Here is a 14,261-nt window from a genome sequence, read left to right as displayed (position 1 = left end):
GTCGGAGCAAATCCGTCGCTCTTCAGTGGAAGCTAAACCGAGGGATTCCCCCTTTTTCGTAACACGTTTCTCGTACACGGCGAACTTTTGCATATCTCCTTCGTGGAACTAAATAACGGCATTGTTGGGCGCGCTTTCGCGCGCGGAAAGTGTATCGTTAACTTCGCGAAAGTAGATGAGGATGATCCATAACGACTCTCTCGTTATCAAGTCAATTACGTAATGTGTATCGGCGTGCGCTCGGTTTTACGAGCTACAGGTCGCCAACTCGGATCGATCGACGACCTCCGGAGTCGTTGCCAAACTCGGGAATACGAATCGCCGCTTCCCGCGAGAAGGCTCTCTCCCGGGAGTTTCGTGTAAATTGTAAGAGAACCGGTAACGTCGCGCGACACGTGCACCGCGCGGACACCACCGACTTCAGACCGCGCTCTGTGCTTCTCGGCCGGCGCAATTCTCGCCGACCCGATCCCGTACAACTTTTCCCCGCACGCGCTTCCGCACGCGCGAGGAACCAGACGCTCTCGTGCTTCCTCGCGAGTGCTCGGGCGCACGGCCAGGCGGACACGCGCCGCGCTCTCTCGCCCTCCTCCCTCTGCCCGCACACGTACACAAACGTATACACATACACACACCGTTCGCTCCCGCCCGCCCGCTCGCTCTCGTCCCCCCCGGGTCTTCTCCCTCCCCCGCCGCGCCGTCCGTCCGCCCGTGCGCTCATGCCGCACGTGAGTACGCACGCGAAGACTTCTTCGTCCGTTCCCCGCGCGTTCATTCACAGTTCACAGTCAGTCAGTCACCAGCACACCTCCGCCGATCAGCTGATCCTGCCGCCGCCGCCACCACCACCGCCACCACTATTGCCGCCGCCGCCGCCGCCACCGCCACCGCCACCGCCACCGCCGCAGACGATGACGACGACGACGACGTCGGCAGCAGCGGCAGACTGCGCGTCGCCAACCCCTCCGCCCTCCTTCCCTTCTAGATTTCGCGCCCCCCTCCCACCCCATCCACTACTACCACCTCCTCCTCCTCCTCCTCGTACCGCTGCTACTGCTGCTGCTGCTGCTACTACTACTACTACTACTGCTGCTGCTACTACCGCTGCTGTCCCCTCGAACCCGGCCCTCCCCCCTCCCGCGTCCTGGTGTGGACGATCAGCTGACTGGGAACTGTCAGTCGCCGCCAGCCGTGGGCCTGTGCGAGCCCACGTGACACGCGCTGCGGCTCTTCCGCCGCGAGCGAGCACCGAGCTCCGCTCTCGGCTTCTCGCGGGGCGCAGCAGCCGTCGAAGCAGCGCAACGACGACGTCATCGCGAATTTGCTTGCGACGAAGCGCCGTGGCTTCTTTCGACCGAGGTGACGACGGTGACTATGTGTGACCGTCATTCACTTACTGTTTCACGATCGTTACGCGACCATTGCGACGATTAGATAAGCAGCGTTCTCCAAAATTAGCGCGTTGAATGCCGCGGAATTCCCGGCGCTGCGACGCCGGCGAACGTCGCGAAGGAGGTACAATGAAACAAAACAGAGCGATATTTAAAGAATGACATGAGTCAACGATGGAGAGGCAATTGACGTTAATGAATGGACTCGCGAAACACTCGTCAGTTCCTCGGGTGTTGCAGTTTTTATTATAGGGGTAGCAAACCCCATCAAAATATACGACTCTCATTCAACTTGACTACTATATTTTGTAAAACCTTGACGACTTTTGCCTACGTATAGCCACGTTAACAGACGCGCACTTCCGGAATGAATTAGTAATTATAACAATTACTGCGATATCGCGTGATCTTGTTAAAGGGGATCCGTTTGCATTACTAGCGGTAATCCGATTTCGCGTGTAATGAAACACTGCCATTGGAAAAGGATGAATTCTCGAGTTACGTGCTTCGGCCCGCCTTCTCGAATTGACAAGTGCAGTATTGTTAATTACAACATCTCGTTAAACTGCTGCTCGCATTGATTCCGCTGTTCCTTTTATATCCTTGCGAAGAGGTAATGAGAATAACGATATTATTACGACGGCATTTTTCTCGGAATAACAACGTTACTTATTGGAAAAATATTGGATTAATAAACTTTTTACAATATCTAATAATGTTACGTGTTACCGGGTGTTTAATTCCGTTTAAAGAGGTGGGATATCCTAATCTCTGTGAGATTTTATCGAGCCTCGACATTTAGCATTCAATCGCGATAATCAACCCATTGTTTTCACCGCTCCCATCGATATCCAATATGACGGTACCCGTCGCGATATTCTCGCTGTAATCAGCCACGAGCAACGAGCTTGTTGCAAAAGCTTATGCGTGCATAATCGACAAGCGGCGGTTTCCGCGGCGTTATATTACAATTGTTGTCCCTGAGAAAAATTAGCGCGTGTATTTCTCATTTTTAGAATATTAATATGATTGTGATAAAAAGTTGCTTTTCCCATTGAAGAGTTCTAAAAATCTCGATATGATTTTAAATTATATGTTTTTAATTAAGTCCTCGTAAATCAATCTTTTTTCCTTTTTCTTAAGATTTCCAGATATGAAGCGCGCTTCTAAAGCTCTATAAAAGATTATTAGGATTCGAATCGATTCTGATCGAAGTGAAAATATTACTGCATATTTTCTGCACGTATTATGGAACTGTTTGGAATGGATTCCAATCGAAGTTATTCCATTTTCCGCAGAGAGCGCAATAGAAATCGAGGAAATAATTGAACAGTTCCGATGGGGGAATCGATTCCGAGCAGTTCGATAATACAAGCAGTGCTCAACGAAAATATGAAGCGGACAGCGCGGTGTCTTAACATCTTGCATTTTTTTCACATCGAGTCATCGAGTCTTTTTTTACAAAACAAATCAGGAACATTGGCATTGATTGAAGATGCGTCGAAACTTTCCAAATTCCGAACGTAAGACGCTACTTTAACAGAGGTCAATTAAGAGTATCACTACCACTTGAGGAAACCGTCGCCGTACGGAATTCTAATGGCATTCGCTTTACAATCGCACGATGAACCACAACGGGTTTGCGTCGTGTTTATATGCATAAGCGACCGCCGCGCACGTTAACGTGATACACGATACATCGAGGTGAGCCGTCACGTATATATAAATTCCGTCGCCGAGCGAGGATTTCCTTACGTAAGAGAGAGGGGTATTCAGAATTAATTCCTTCCTCCGCGATCTAACGTCGCGATGATGAATAGCTCGACCAAGTTGGAGCGACGAGACACTTGATTCCCCCTGGAGTTAGCTCGACCCTTCGAACTTAATCTTGCTTGACGCGCATCGTCGATCCCGTGGATTAAATTCCTCGCAAGATTAATAGGCAGGAGGTAAGAAAAAAGTAAAATCGGAAGATATGAAATCTCATTAGAGAGCTGCAGGGGTTAGGGAGAGAGCAACTGACCTGCAATCGGGCAGGACGTTCGTTGGACTGGTTCGTGCGGACGGAATGTCGCGTTCCCGAGGGTCGAAAGTCGTCGAAATCGACGGCCGTTTACAACTGCCCCTCGTGTCTCGGACCCCACTGAGCTGTAGGTGCGCGCTAGAAGAAGAAGCGGAAGACGCGGGAGAGTCATAGGCGCAGCGCGTGTTGCGGCAGCGTGTGTTCGGCATGAAGTAGTGGGGGGAGAGAGCGCGAGCGGGCAAGCGAGCGAGCCGCGAGAGAGGGGGAGGGGACGGGGGGAGAGCGGGTGTGCAAGAGAGAGGGGGGGAGGAAGGGGGAGAGAAAGAGAGAGAGAGAGACCATGTCCTACCCCAACGACCACGTGGTGTGCCGAAGACACTTTCATCATGCAGTATGCCTCGGTGTACCCGGTCCGAACCACGTGGATATCGTCGTTCGACGCTCCCGAGGAACGGGTCCGCGCCGCGCATGCGTTGCGTCGCGGCCGCCGCCGCCGCCGTCGCCGCCGTTCGCATTGCTGCATCAAGGTCGAGCAAAGTCGAGCGCGATTATACGACCTCGTGGCGACGGCGATGGTGACCGACCTAATCGCGCCCACCCGGTAGATCGAACTTAGGCGGGAAAGGACGCGTCTCCGAGCCGCGTGCATCCGCGCGCTTCCACCTGGCGCGCAGACTCGAGATCTGTTCCGTCCACGGTGATCGGTTCGCGGATTGAATCGACGGGCGCGATCGACCGCTGATTTAATTCGACCGACGCGCTCGAATCGGAGCTCTTGAGCGTGTTTCTTCAGCATGCTTCGTACAATGTAACGCGTTCTCTGGCGCACGGAAAGACAAATTAGGAAGGTTATCATCATGTAGATGTGGGGCGCCCACGTTCGCAGACATTTTATGACTGGTGACTCACCGATTATTACCATTCTTTGCGAATCCAACTATATAGTGAAGCGGAGTTGAACTGTAATTGCTTATATAAACGGTAAAATGCGCTTCTCAAATGCTGCAAATACGCTGATTGATGATGCTGCACATGTCTACTCGACATTTTTAATGCAACGTAGGCTATATTAACGTCAAATATCTTCTTCTTGTTACGTGAAACCATAAGAAGACGAATGCTTGGCGTCGACATTTCGTCTGTAAAGTTACCGTCTCCTTAAGAAGCTTAATATCTCCCGTACATAATGCTGCATTATTGACATCTCGCATCCGCGTTCTTAAAATACTCGTCGCGTGTCCTGTCTCTCGTCAACTATTATTACTCGGTTACCGAGCAACCCGCGCGACCGGACGTTTGCGGTCGTCCACGGCGCGGCGCCACGTTCCCGATTTCATCGACGAGCGTCGCGACGGCGACGACAACGGCGGCGACGGCGACCAGAATAGAGCGAAGACACGGGCGCCGATCCAGGGAGCACTGACCCAGTATGCTCGGCCGTCGCTGATTTTACGAACCACGAGACTCCCGCGCCGCCCCCAACCGGCTTTCCTCCTTCTCCCTCTTCCTCTTCCTCCTCTTCCTCCTCCTCTTCCGTCGTCGTCGACGCTTAGAGCGCACTTTGAGAGCGCAGGACTGCCGCCGACGATTCTACATCGCGTGGCCTGCGTGGCCACGTGTCACGTCCGTAGAACCACGTGCCATGTCCGCGCGCGCGGATATTGGTTCTGGAGTCACGCGTCGCCGGGAAACGGGAAAACCCCTGATTGAGACTTGTATGTTTATTTCTATACCAATGTATAGGTTGACTTTAATTCCGATATAACTTGCTTTTGATCTTTTTCTAGATCTAAGAATTAGAAAAAGGTAGAGAGTAGATTAAACTGAAATAAGTTAATCTGCATTGGTAGAAATGGGCCATGCGTGTTTGGTTTTTGCTCTGTTAACATTTAAGAACGTTTGATACTTGCACGAAATCATTCTGTTGTGTTTGTTTTTTTAATATTATACAATCGCTGCCTTATGTCCATTTCTGCCAATATAAATCAATTTTAATCGGTTTAATTTACTCTTTTTCTTATTCTTCGAATTAGAAAGAGATAAAAAGTACGGTGAAAAAATAAAACATAAAAAGTAACGGCATATTGGTTGGATGTTAGATCATATATGGTTTTTTGTTAGTCTCGAGTGATGAACGACCGTCTTGCATCTAATTTATCCTTAAAAAATTACAAATTATTCATATTGAACATGTACAACTGTTTCACTTAGGCATATTCTTTGCCATATTTGATATAAATGGATCGCATCTACGTCATTAATTAAGAGTGAAAACACCTTTACGTGATATTTAAAGAGTAAGGATTTAAAACAGTATGAAAAATTTGCACTTTTATTTTCCTCGCGATATTTCCATTAATAGGTTGTAAATTTTATCTTTAATCGCGAGGTTTAGTTTACGACGGACGATAAAGGGGAAACAGCGAAACGCGAATTCCTTCCGCGCGCGCGTAATTTACGGAAATAAACGCGAACGCGGTAAACATTTATTTCCATCGCGGAGTGTGAACCTTGATTCACTTGCGAGTCCGTCTTCCGTGATGATTTCACACCGCCGTGTCGCGGACGCGGTAATCAAAGTCACTGGCGTATTACCAATTTACAACGACGAATTCCTTGACGAGCATTCGCAATCTCATTTCTTCCAGGAAATTCTGAATCGATTTTTGTTTTTCGCTCGTTACTCGGGTACTGCCGACGCTTTGAACTTTTATGCCCGTTTTTACCGCTATAGAAAAACTTAATCTCTCGGTTCAACTCACTCTTAAATATTAAAAAAGATGTTTTCTACTTCTTAGAACAAGCATTATTAGTTTCGGGAAAATCGTGTACAAATCGATGAAAAGGAGTCTGTTATTGAAATTAGGCTTGCGGCTTCCGGGGCAGAGAGCGTATTCGCGCATTGGATTTCCTCGGGCACGTAACCCGAGAACTACCGTTTATTTTTTCAGCCGACCGCAGAGATTTACGTACCGCCACGCGCTAACGCTTCATCTCGCGTGCCGCCCGGCTACCGGGAATTCTTGAGATATGGAAATCCAAAGGATGGACGAGAGATCTCGCGAGGAAAGAGAGAGAGAGAGAGAGAGAGAGAGAGAGAGAGAGAAAAGATGTAGACTTTTTTTGATAGTTTATGTGTAAGTCTTTCGAGTCTTTTTTTTCGAAATATTGCCGTAAATAGAAGATTGGCGAGGAAACTGGGTCATAAAGTCTTGGGTCAGTAAAAGTATAAATGCGGATTTCCTTGAATTATTCCCAATTTCGTGAAGTGCCTGAGCTTAAAATAACGGGCAGAGTGCCGAAGTGTATAAATAACTTACGCGAGCACGTTGTACAAGCGGTTTTATCAAACATGATTAACTTTAGAAGCTTCGGATCGATGCGCCAATATATTCTCATGTTCTCACGAATAATCCTTACACGTCCTTTTTTATTCATTACAGGTCAATACCAGAAATGAGTGGGCGTCGTTGTGCGAACAATTTCACCTGCCCGGCGGTTGTATCAACAGCGGAGTCGGCCTTAAACAAATTTATCTTCGGTAAGTTTGTTCTTATAGATTTAATTCTCTAAGGATGGTATCATCTTCTTATTAAAAAAAAATTTGTTTAATGACTTTACTCGAAAATATCTTGTAAGTGAAGAATCTATTGATATATATCGCCATTATCTTTTTGGCGGGAAAAAGCACTATATTTCAACGTAAAGCTACATACATTTCCATCTTCAGTTCTTAAGTGTTGTAACTAATCTATACAGATCCCGAATTTATCCTAAAATCTCAAATTTCATTTTAATGAAATTGTTGCAAATATGCAACACTCGCCCCTGGTGGATTAACAAATACACTTTGGCGAGAAACTAAAGCTATGCGCCCCAGCATCTCGTCAACCCCCTGTGGTCCAGTTCAAACTTACTCTACCATATGTTAGAGCTGTATCGCTACAAACAGAAAGAACCAAGTGACGTGAAGTGTTCACGAAGAGAGATCTTCTCTCGAATTTTTTCCTTCACGAGCCACCGATGCAATCAATCATTCGCAGATGCGCGCATCTTGCGAAGGTCCGTCGAAAGACGCGACTCGCCCGACTGGATCTCGATCGCCAGAGAGAGACGGGCCTTCGCCGGCACCGGCGAACTTGTCGACGCGACGCTGCGCCGCGCCGCGCCGCGCGGTACGGCGCGTCACGTCGCGCTTGCTACAATGTTCCATTGCGTCTGGCAGTCCGCGAGCGTCTGCAAGAGGCAGGGAGTAGCGGCGTTTTGCCGCACGGCCAACACCGCGCGTATCGGCATTGGTCCCTACGCCCCACCACCATTTTCCGTATCGCGTACTACGTACGTTCGGTTCATTCATGCCCCGGCCTCGCTGACGAGAGGCCACCACGTGGTTCCTGAGTCTCGCTTTCCTCTCCCTCCCACCCTTCCCCTCTCTCTCTCTGTCTCTCATCTCTCTCTTTCTCTCTGCTCTCGCGCACGCTTCCGTTCTCTCTCTCTCTCTCTCTCTCTCTCTCTCTCTTTCTTCTTCGAGAGAAACAAACCCTGCAATCTTGTTAGCGGCGCGCGTGGCTAACAAACGCGGACGCGCCATCGAGTCTTCGGCTCCTTACCGGCGCTGTCGCGCGCGTACTTTTCGCACCCGAATTTGCATTGCGACCCGCAAACGGAACGCGGAATTTTTTGTTTCTCGCACGCGAGCTGGAGTTCCCGCGAATTCTAATCGGTTCAATTTCATGGCTTTAACCCTTTCGCTCCTAACGGCCGCTATGCTAAGTGACCTTCCGCAGATCTGTATCTGTGTGTACAAATGATCGCTACAGTGTTGGTCGAGGACAACTGCTGTGTGAACAACCACACTGTAGTATGCACAGCCGATACCAATAAAGTATCACGCACATATAATTATAAAAGTGTTAAAAAAATTTCGAGTTTAAATATTTTTAATACTATTAACCTTTTCACGACGGCGGAGTTAATTGCCAGTTTTGCCACCGTTGAACAGAACAGCGAACTATAATTTTTTCGGTGGATAGAATATACGCCTGTTACATTGTTGCATAATGCAATTTAGTTCCGTTACATAGGTCGATCGAGAATGTAATTAGCGGCCACTATAGCGGTCTTTCGTACATACCGACAGACTAGATAGACTAGTTAGCGGCCTTTCGTACATAACGATATAGATTCGCCGGCGGCCGCTTTAGTTTAAGTGGCCTCTCGGAGCGAAGGGATTAATTGTCTATCGAATTGAAATAACTTGAGTATAGCAAAAACCAATAAATTGCATGATAACGGCAAAATAACTTAATAAAGACTTTATCCGTAGTAAAGTACACTCGTGACTCGCCGATTAGCGACAGCATAGAGGACAATCAACCGTCGTAGTGAAAGGATTAAATGGTCTGTAATAAGTACCTCCTTGTAAACTTGTCTTCCTGCTAATTTTAACGGAAGCTCTCAATGTATTTTCCGATGACAAACATCGTCTTCTGATATACGAACTGTGACATTAAGCAGTAAAAGGTTAAAGAACGTTTTTCGAAGCTCCGGGTAGCTTTGTGTAGACTCTCTACACTCTATATTTAAATATACGAGATATTTACTTGTCTTGATAACTACTTTTTTCTGCCTTGAGTATGCATATCAGTATTTGTCATCTCCTCTTGTATCTCGGAGCATATTGACATACCGCACGGTAAAACACTTGGTTGCGTCATCAGCCGGATTAAGTAATCGCTCCTCTTTTTGATTACAACGCAGAGAACAGGTAACGAACAGACGTTTGTTCAACTAAGATCGGCGTCCTTCGTTCGATCTGCTCCAGAATTATTGAGCTAGAGATCACCTTCGAGAGATATCACGCCACGTGTCTCCGGCCGGTTGCTACTTCGCGCTATAGTAGTCAACAGTTGCACGTTGCTATCACACACGCTGCATGCAACAGCAGTTGCAGCAGCAGCAGCAGCAGTAAGCAGCAGCACACCGCTGCTGCAGTAGTCGGAGTAGTGTTCAGTAGTCCGCACCCGCCAACGGCCAATCAGGCTCTGGGCTGCTTGCTCTCCACCGCCTGCACCTTCCGCGCTGTACGTTGGTTGCATGAATGGATCCGCTACACCTACCCCCACCATTTTCTTTCGCCCACCCACGACTCAATGTCCTCTCTCTCCCCCTTCCCTCCCCCTCGACGCCTCATGACTCCCCCCCCCTCTCTTTCTCTCTTTCTCTCTCGCGTTATCTCTCGCATCTACCCTGTTCGCGCGAGCATCGCGCGAGAGTTCGTCGCACTTTCGACGACGGTCGGTCGGTCGGTCGGTCGGTCGGTCGGTCGGTCTCTCGGTCGCCTCGAAGAGTTTCTTTCATCGGCCTTCGCGCCGCACTGAGTTGTGCGTTCTCCAGATAGAACTCGGTGCGCCACGTGTTGATGCCGCCGCGGGTCGACCGGTTCTCCGGAAGCGCCAATCGATTCCGAGAGGAGTCTCAGCCGCCGACTATTTATCCTTCGAAACTAGCTGATCCAGCTGACTCTCGCGCCGAGACTATCCGCTTGTTTCATTTCTTGTTACATAATCTTTAGACGGTACTATTTTTATCGTAGTTATTGAAATTATCTCAAACTGTTTGGAAATGAGAGTAATCGATCGCCTTCTTTTCATTCGGACTGTCCGTCGATCTTTGAAGTTCTTAAAAAGAACCATTATCAGGCCCATTCTTTTCAGCTGATTTTCTTGCACGATTCATCTTTCCTCTTTCTTTTTTCCAATATGAAGAGAAAAAGAGCAAGGATGAACGGTGCAAGAAGTTCAGCTAAAAAGAACAGGCCTATTCTTTAATGCCTGTTTCCACCTAGATTAACTTTAATCTCGGTTCAACTTACTCTTCGTCTTTTTCCGGTTTTTAAGAATTAGAAAAAGATGAAGAGTAAAAGTTGAACCGAGATTAAAATTGATCTTACATTGGTGGAAACAATTCTAATTCTTACAACTAGAAAAAGATGAGAGGAGTAAGTTGAACTGAGATTAAAATTAATCTACATTAATGGAAACGGACGTAAACGTCGTCCTAAGAGATAATTACATTATGTATCTATTATTTAAAAATGGATCTGAACAAATGCAATTTTGTAAGCTTGCGTATAACATTAAAGCACTTTAATATGCGTTTCAGATATCTGGACAGGTACGAGAAGGTCCACTTCCTAGGCGAGGATGGTCAACAGGCCGACGACGACGATGAGGACTCCAGGCATCGAAAATGGTCGGCCAGAGCACTGCACTCCGTTCCTCTTACTTATAACCACCATCAGCACAACATCGCAGGTGAGTTGTGATTAATATGTCCAACGTTTCGCTCTGTCTGAAACTTCTAGAGAAATTTTACGTCGAAGAATCTCTTGATAAAAAAAAAAATAATAATGGCTCAGTCTGCACATATCCGAGCAGGCAATGTATCGTCCCTTTTATTGCGCTTGTCGCGAAATATACGAATCCGCCGAATGCGCGTCCGCAGTTTCGATAAATCGCTTTTGCCAATTTATGCCGGTGTGCACGTCTCGATACATTTCGCGTTACACGTACGCACGGCCGAGCGACTTTCGAATGCATTTTCCATTGTTTTCCTCCTTGTCGCTCTTCCATCGTCGCATCGTGGTCGCGCGCGTACACCCGGCATTCTCTCCCTTTTTCCTCTCTGTCCCCCCCTCTCTCTTTCTCTCTCTACCTTTTTCTCTGTTTGTACGTGCGAGTCACGGTTCAATAATTCGCAACGTTAGCAATTTCCGGCTGTCAGAATTTTTCGCTCGCTCGTTCCGCATCATCCCTGCAGCGCTGCTGTAAAAAATATCGCACGTTTCGGTTCTCTCTGCCGAGTCTTTCCGCGATTTTTCCTCCTCTCGAACCCATTTTCATTTATCACGAGAAATGTTTGAATTTTCCACGACCGCTACTCGTCGTGGCGCAAATGTACCGTAAAAGAGGAAGAAAGAGTGGGGGGGGGGGGTCATTTGACAACGGTAAATTCAGACGACTCGATCCACTAATATCGTAGTCAGGTCAAATTCCCAACGTCAAATATGAGAGTCGGAGAATTTTCTGGTCAAAAACGTCTGGATATTTGCAGAATATATTGGCATACCCACCGCGCGGGATTGCCGATCGTGACGCTTTGTGCACGGCGGGATTAATTAAATCGGGAGCATCTCTCCCTACCGGCGCGCTCCGTCGCGCGCGGCGGGTCGCGTCGCGCGCGTCTTCGCGGGAGACGCGCGCTATGTACACATGTACGTGCTATGCCGCGGCCAAGGCGGCAACGGGTTATTGACGTGCTGCCGCTCGGAGAGAGCAGCAGCAGCAGCAGCAGCAGCAGCAGCCGCAGCAGCGGTGGTGGGCTATCGAGCCGGAGAGGGATATAGGGAGATAGATAGCGGAGCAGGGCGCACATGCGAGTCCGCGTCCGCGGCCCGGAGCTGGGAGCCGCGAGTGCATTCGTGCGCACCGTGGGGTCGACGGGGGAGAGGAGGGCGTAGGAGGGGTCGCGCGAGCGGCATGTGCAAGATAATTTAATGGGCTATAATAATGACAAACATCCATACTGGGTGTGCCAAATATATTTGACAGTCTGGCGTTTTATCGCTAGTGTGACTTCGGGTCACTTTTTCCTTTTTGTTCGTCTTTTTGGCGAATATATTTTAAAATTCTTTAGTATAACATATAACTTTACATCTGTGAAGGTATATTTGGATTATGATTTTCTAATTATCTGGAAGCAACTTCACGTATCTTTAGTTCCGCCGGGTCTGGCTCTCCGAGGTTCTCCACTTCGCGAGAAACTCCTCTTCTCCCTCGCGTTTATGTCCCAAGAAAGATATCGGCGCTCCCAGAAAAACAGTATATACCACATCTTTCCGAATACAGATCGGCCCCCAAGACTCATTGGGAGGATGTATACGGTTTTTCTGGGACATCCCGTATACATATATAGAGCAGGGCGCATATATGCGAGCCGCCGGTGCGTTTCGCCCGTCGACTGGCGGAACGCGCGGGTCTATACTCGGCGCACATGCGCACCACGGCCGCATGCGGGTAGCCTCGCTGCCGGAGCGGACCGCCCGCACAGAAGCTCTGGGGTAACCCGCCGGATGGACGACGGGGAGAAGGAGTGGGAAGGGGGAGGAGGGCCGGAGGAAACGTTACGAGCGCGCAGCGCGCCCGGGGGTGCGAAAGGTTCGCCTGTCGCGGGAGGGGGTGCGAAAATGACGCTTACCGATATCTACGTGTACGTAACGATTGTTAATTTGCTCGCCGGGGTCTTAGTCGCGCGCGGCGGTGACGACGATGACGAAGACGACGACGACCCCGACCCCGACTCCTCGCGAGCTTCCGCGCAAGTCGCGAGCGAGCATCCCGGCGCCCCGTCGTACCCCCGTTACGCCCCGTCTCGTCGGCTCTCTTCTCCTCCTCTCTCCCTTCCCGCCGTGCTTCGCGAGCACCCGGAACTGGGGCAGTAAAGGCGCCCCCGAACGGGAAGCTATTCCCGTTTCCCATTCCGATTCTCCACTTCTCCCTTCCTCCTTTCGCGCATCGATGCGGCCGATCGTTCGCCTAATCATACGCGTCCGTTCCGTCGCGCGTTCGGGCGCGCTGGATCGGACACTGATGGTACGCGTATTGTAATCTTTGGAGCCGAGAAGACTGACGGCTCTTCTTCGACACGTGTCGATCTTTACGAAAGCGTCATTCTTTCCGTAATTATTGAATAACACTTTATATAGATATATTGACGCATCAATTAAAAAACTTTAACTTGGAAATAACAAATTATTCAGCGCGCTCGATCGGCGTCTTAGTCATCGCGATGGAAGATGATACAGTCAGCGATCAGTGTTTATTTCATGACACATCCTGAGTCAACGATTTGCACTTTGTAGCTCACTTGGGTCTATCCGTTTTCTCTTAATAGTGCGCAACATCGCGTTTATTAATTTAATCGTTATCGCCGCGGCCATCCGGGGGGAATCCCGGAAGAATATAAGTGAGAATCGATGTTGCTGTATGCACCTTTTTGGTGCTACCCCCAAGGAGATCGACTGCGCATGCACCGTGAAATTTTCTTTTGTCTTTGCTGCGGAGGATACACGCGAACCACCGCACGCGAACGTGTCGGGAGAATCGCGTGACACGCGCGAGCTAACCGAGCTCGTCGAGTATTCGCGATGTGTGATCTTTGAGTGGGCCCGTCCCGAGTACATACCTTCGGCATGTATTCGCGTATATATATTTGTACGCGTATTCGCGTATTCCTTTAAATTAAATTTCCGTCCTTTCGCCTGCGAGAGATCATCGTTCTCGGATAAGAGGGCGACAAAACGGGAGGAGAGTCGCGCGTTCGTAAAATCTAGATTAAAATCTTAATTAACTACCGAGATTGACAGTCTCGTCACGTGCGTGCGTTGGAGAGAAGCGTCGACGGACAGCGGGAGGGAGGGAGGGAGGGAGGGATGGACGGTGCGAGAACGAGAGACACGACGGGGTGCGCGTCACAATCAATAAGCGTTTGCGGGGATAAGTGTTCCGTCGGTTCTTGATCGTCCCGGCATAATGCCGCGCTTGCGTGATGTTCGCCGCGATTCCAGCGGGAGAAAGATAGAGGGAGGGAGGGAGAGAGAGAGCCCACCCGCGGTCCCGGCTGTGCTCTGTGTGCGCACGCGGTCGTGTGCTAGATTAGAGATAGCTATTTAGAAAGGAAGAAACTGTGTTGGCTCCTCTTTGTACTCTTTCTGTACGAAACTCGTCACCGACTTCACAGTCCACAAATATTATTGCGAAATTTTGGCATTGAGGAGATTGGGCTGT

At 49.1% G+C, this 14,261-nt stretch overlaps 1 protein-coding gene across 5 annotated transcripts in view; it reads left to right on the top strand.

Moving 5' to 3' along the window:
* Window positions 1-14,261, top strand: part of LOC105454277 (AT-rich interactive domain-containing protein 2) — a 52,266-nt gene that overhangs the window by 20,431 nt on the left and 17,574 nt on the right. For all 5 annotated transcript variants that reach the window (XM_011696801.1, XM_011696800.1, XM_011696799.1 and 2 more), the window contains exons 3-4: window positions 6,858-6,955; window positions 10,579-10,730. In XM_011696801.1, coding sequence (XP_011695103.1) covers window positions 6,858-6,955; window positions 10,579-10,730 — 250 coding nt within the window. The remainder of the gene's footprint in view (window positions 1-6,857; window positions 6,956-10,578; window positions 10,731-14,261) is intronic.

Source organism: Wasmannia auropunctata, unplaced genomic scaffold (assembly GCF_000956235.1).
Source record: "Wasmannia auropunctata unplaced genomic scaffold, wasmannia.A_1.0 LD335987.1, whole genome shotgun sequence".
In the NCBI taxonomy this organism is placed as follows: domain Eukaryota; kingdom Metazoa; phylum Arthropoda; class Insecta; order Hymenoptera; family Formicidae; genus Wasmannia; species Wasmannia auropunctata.
This window is presented reverse-complemented; position numbering and strand designations above follow the sequence as displayed.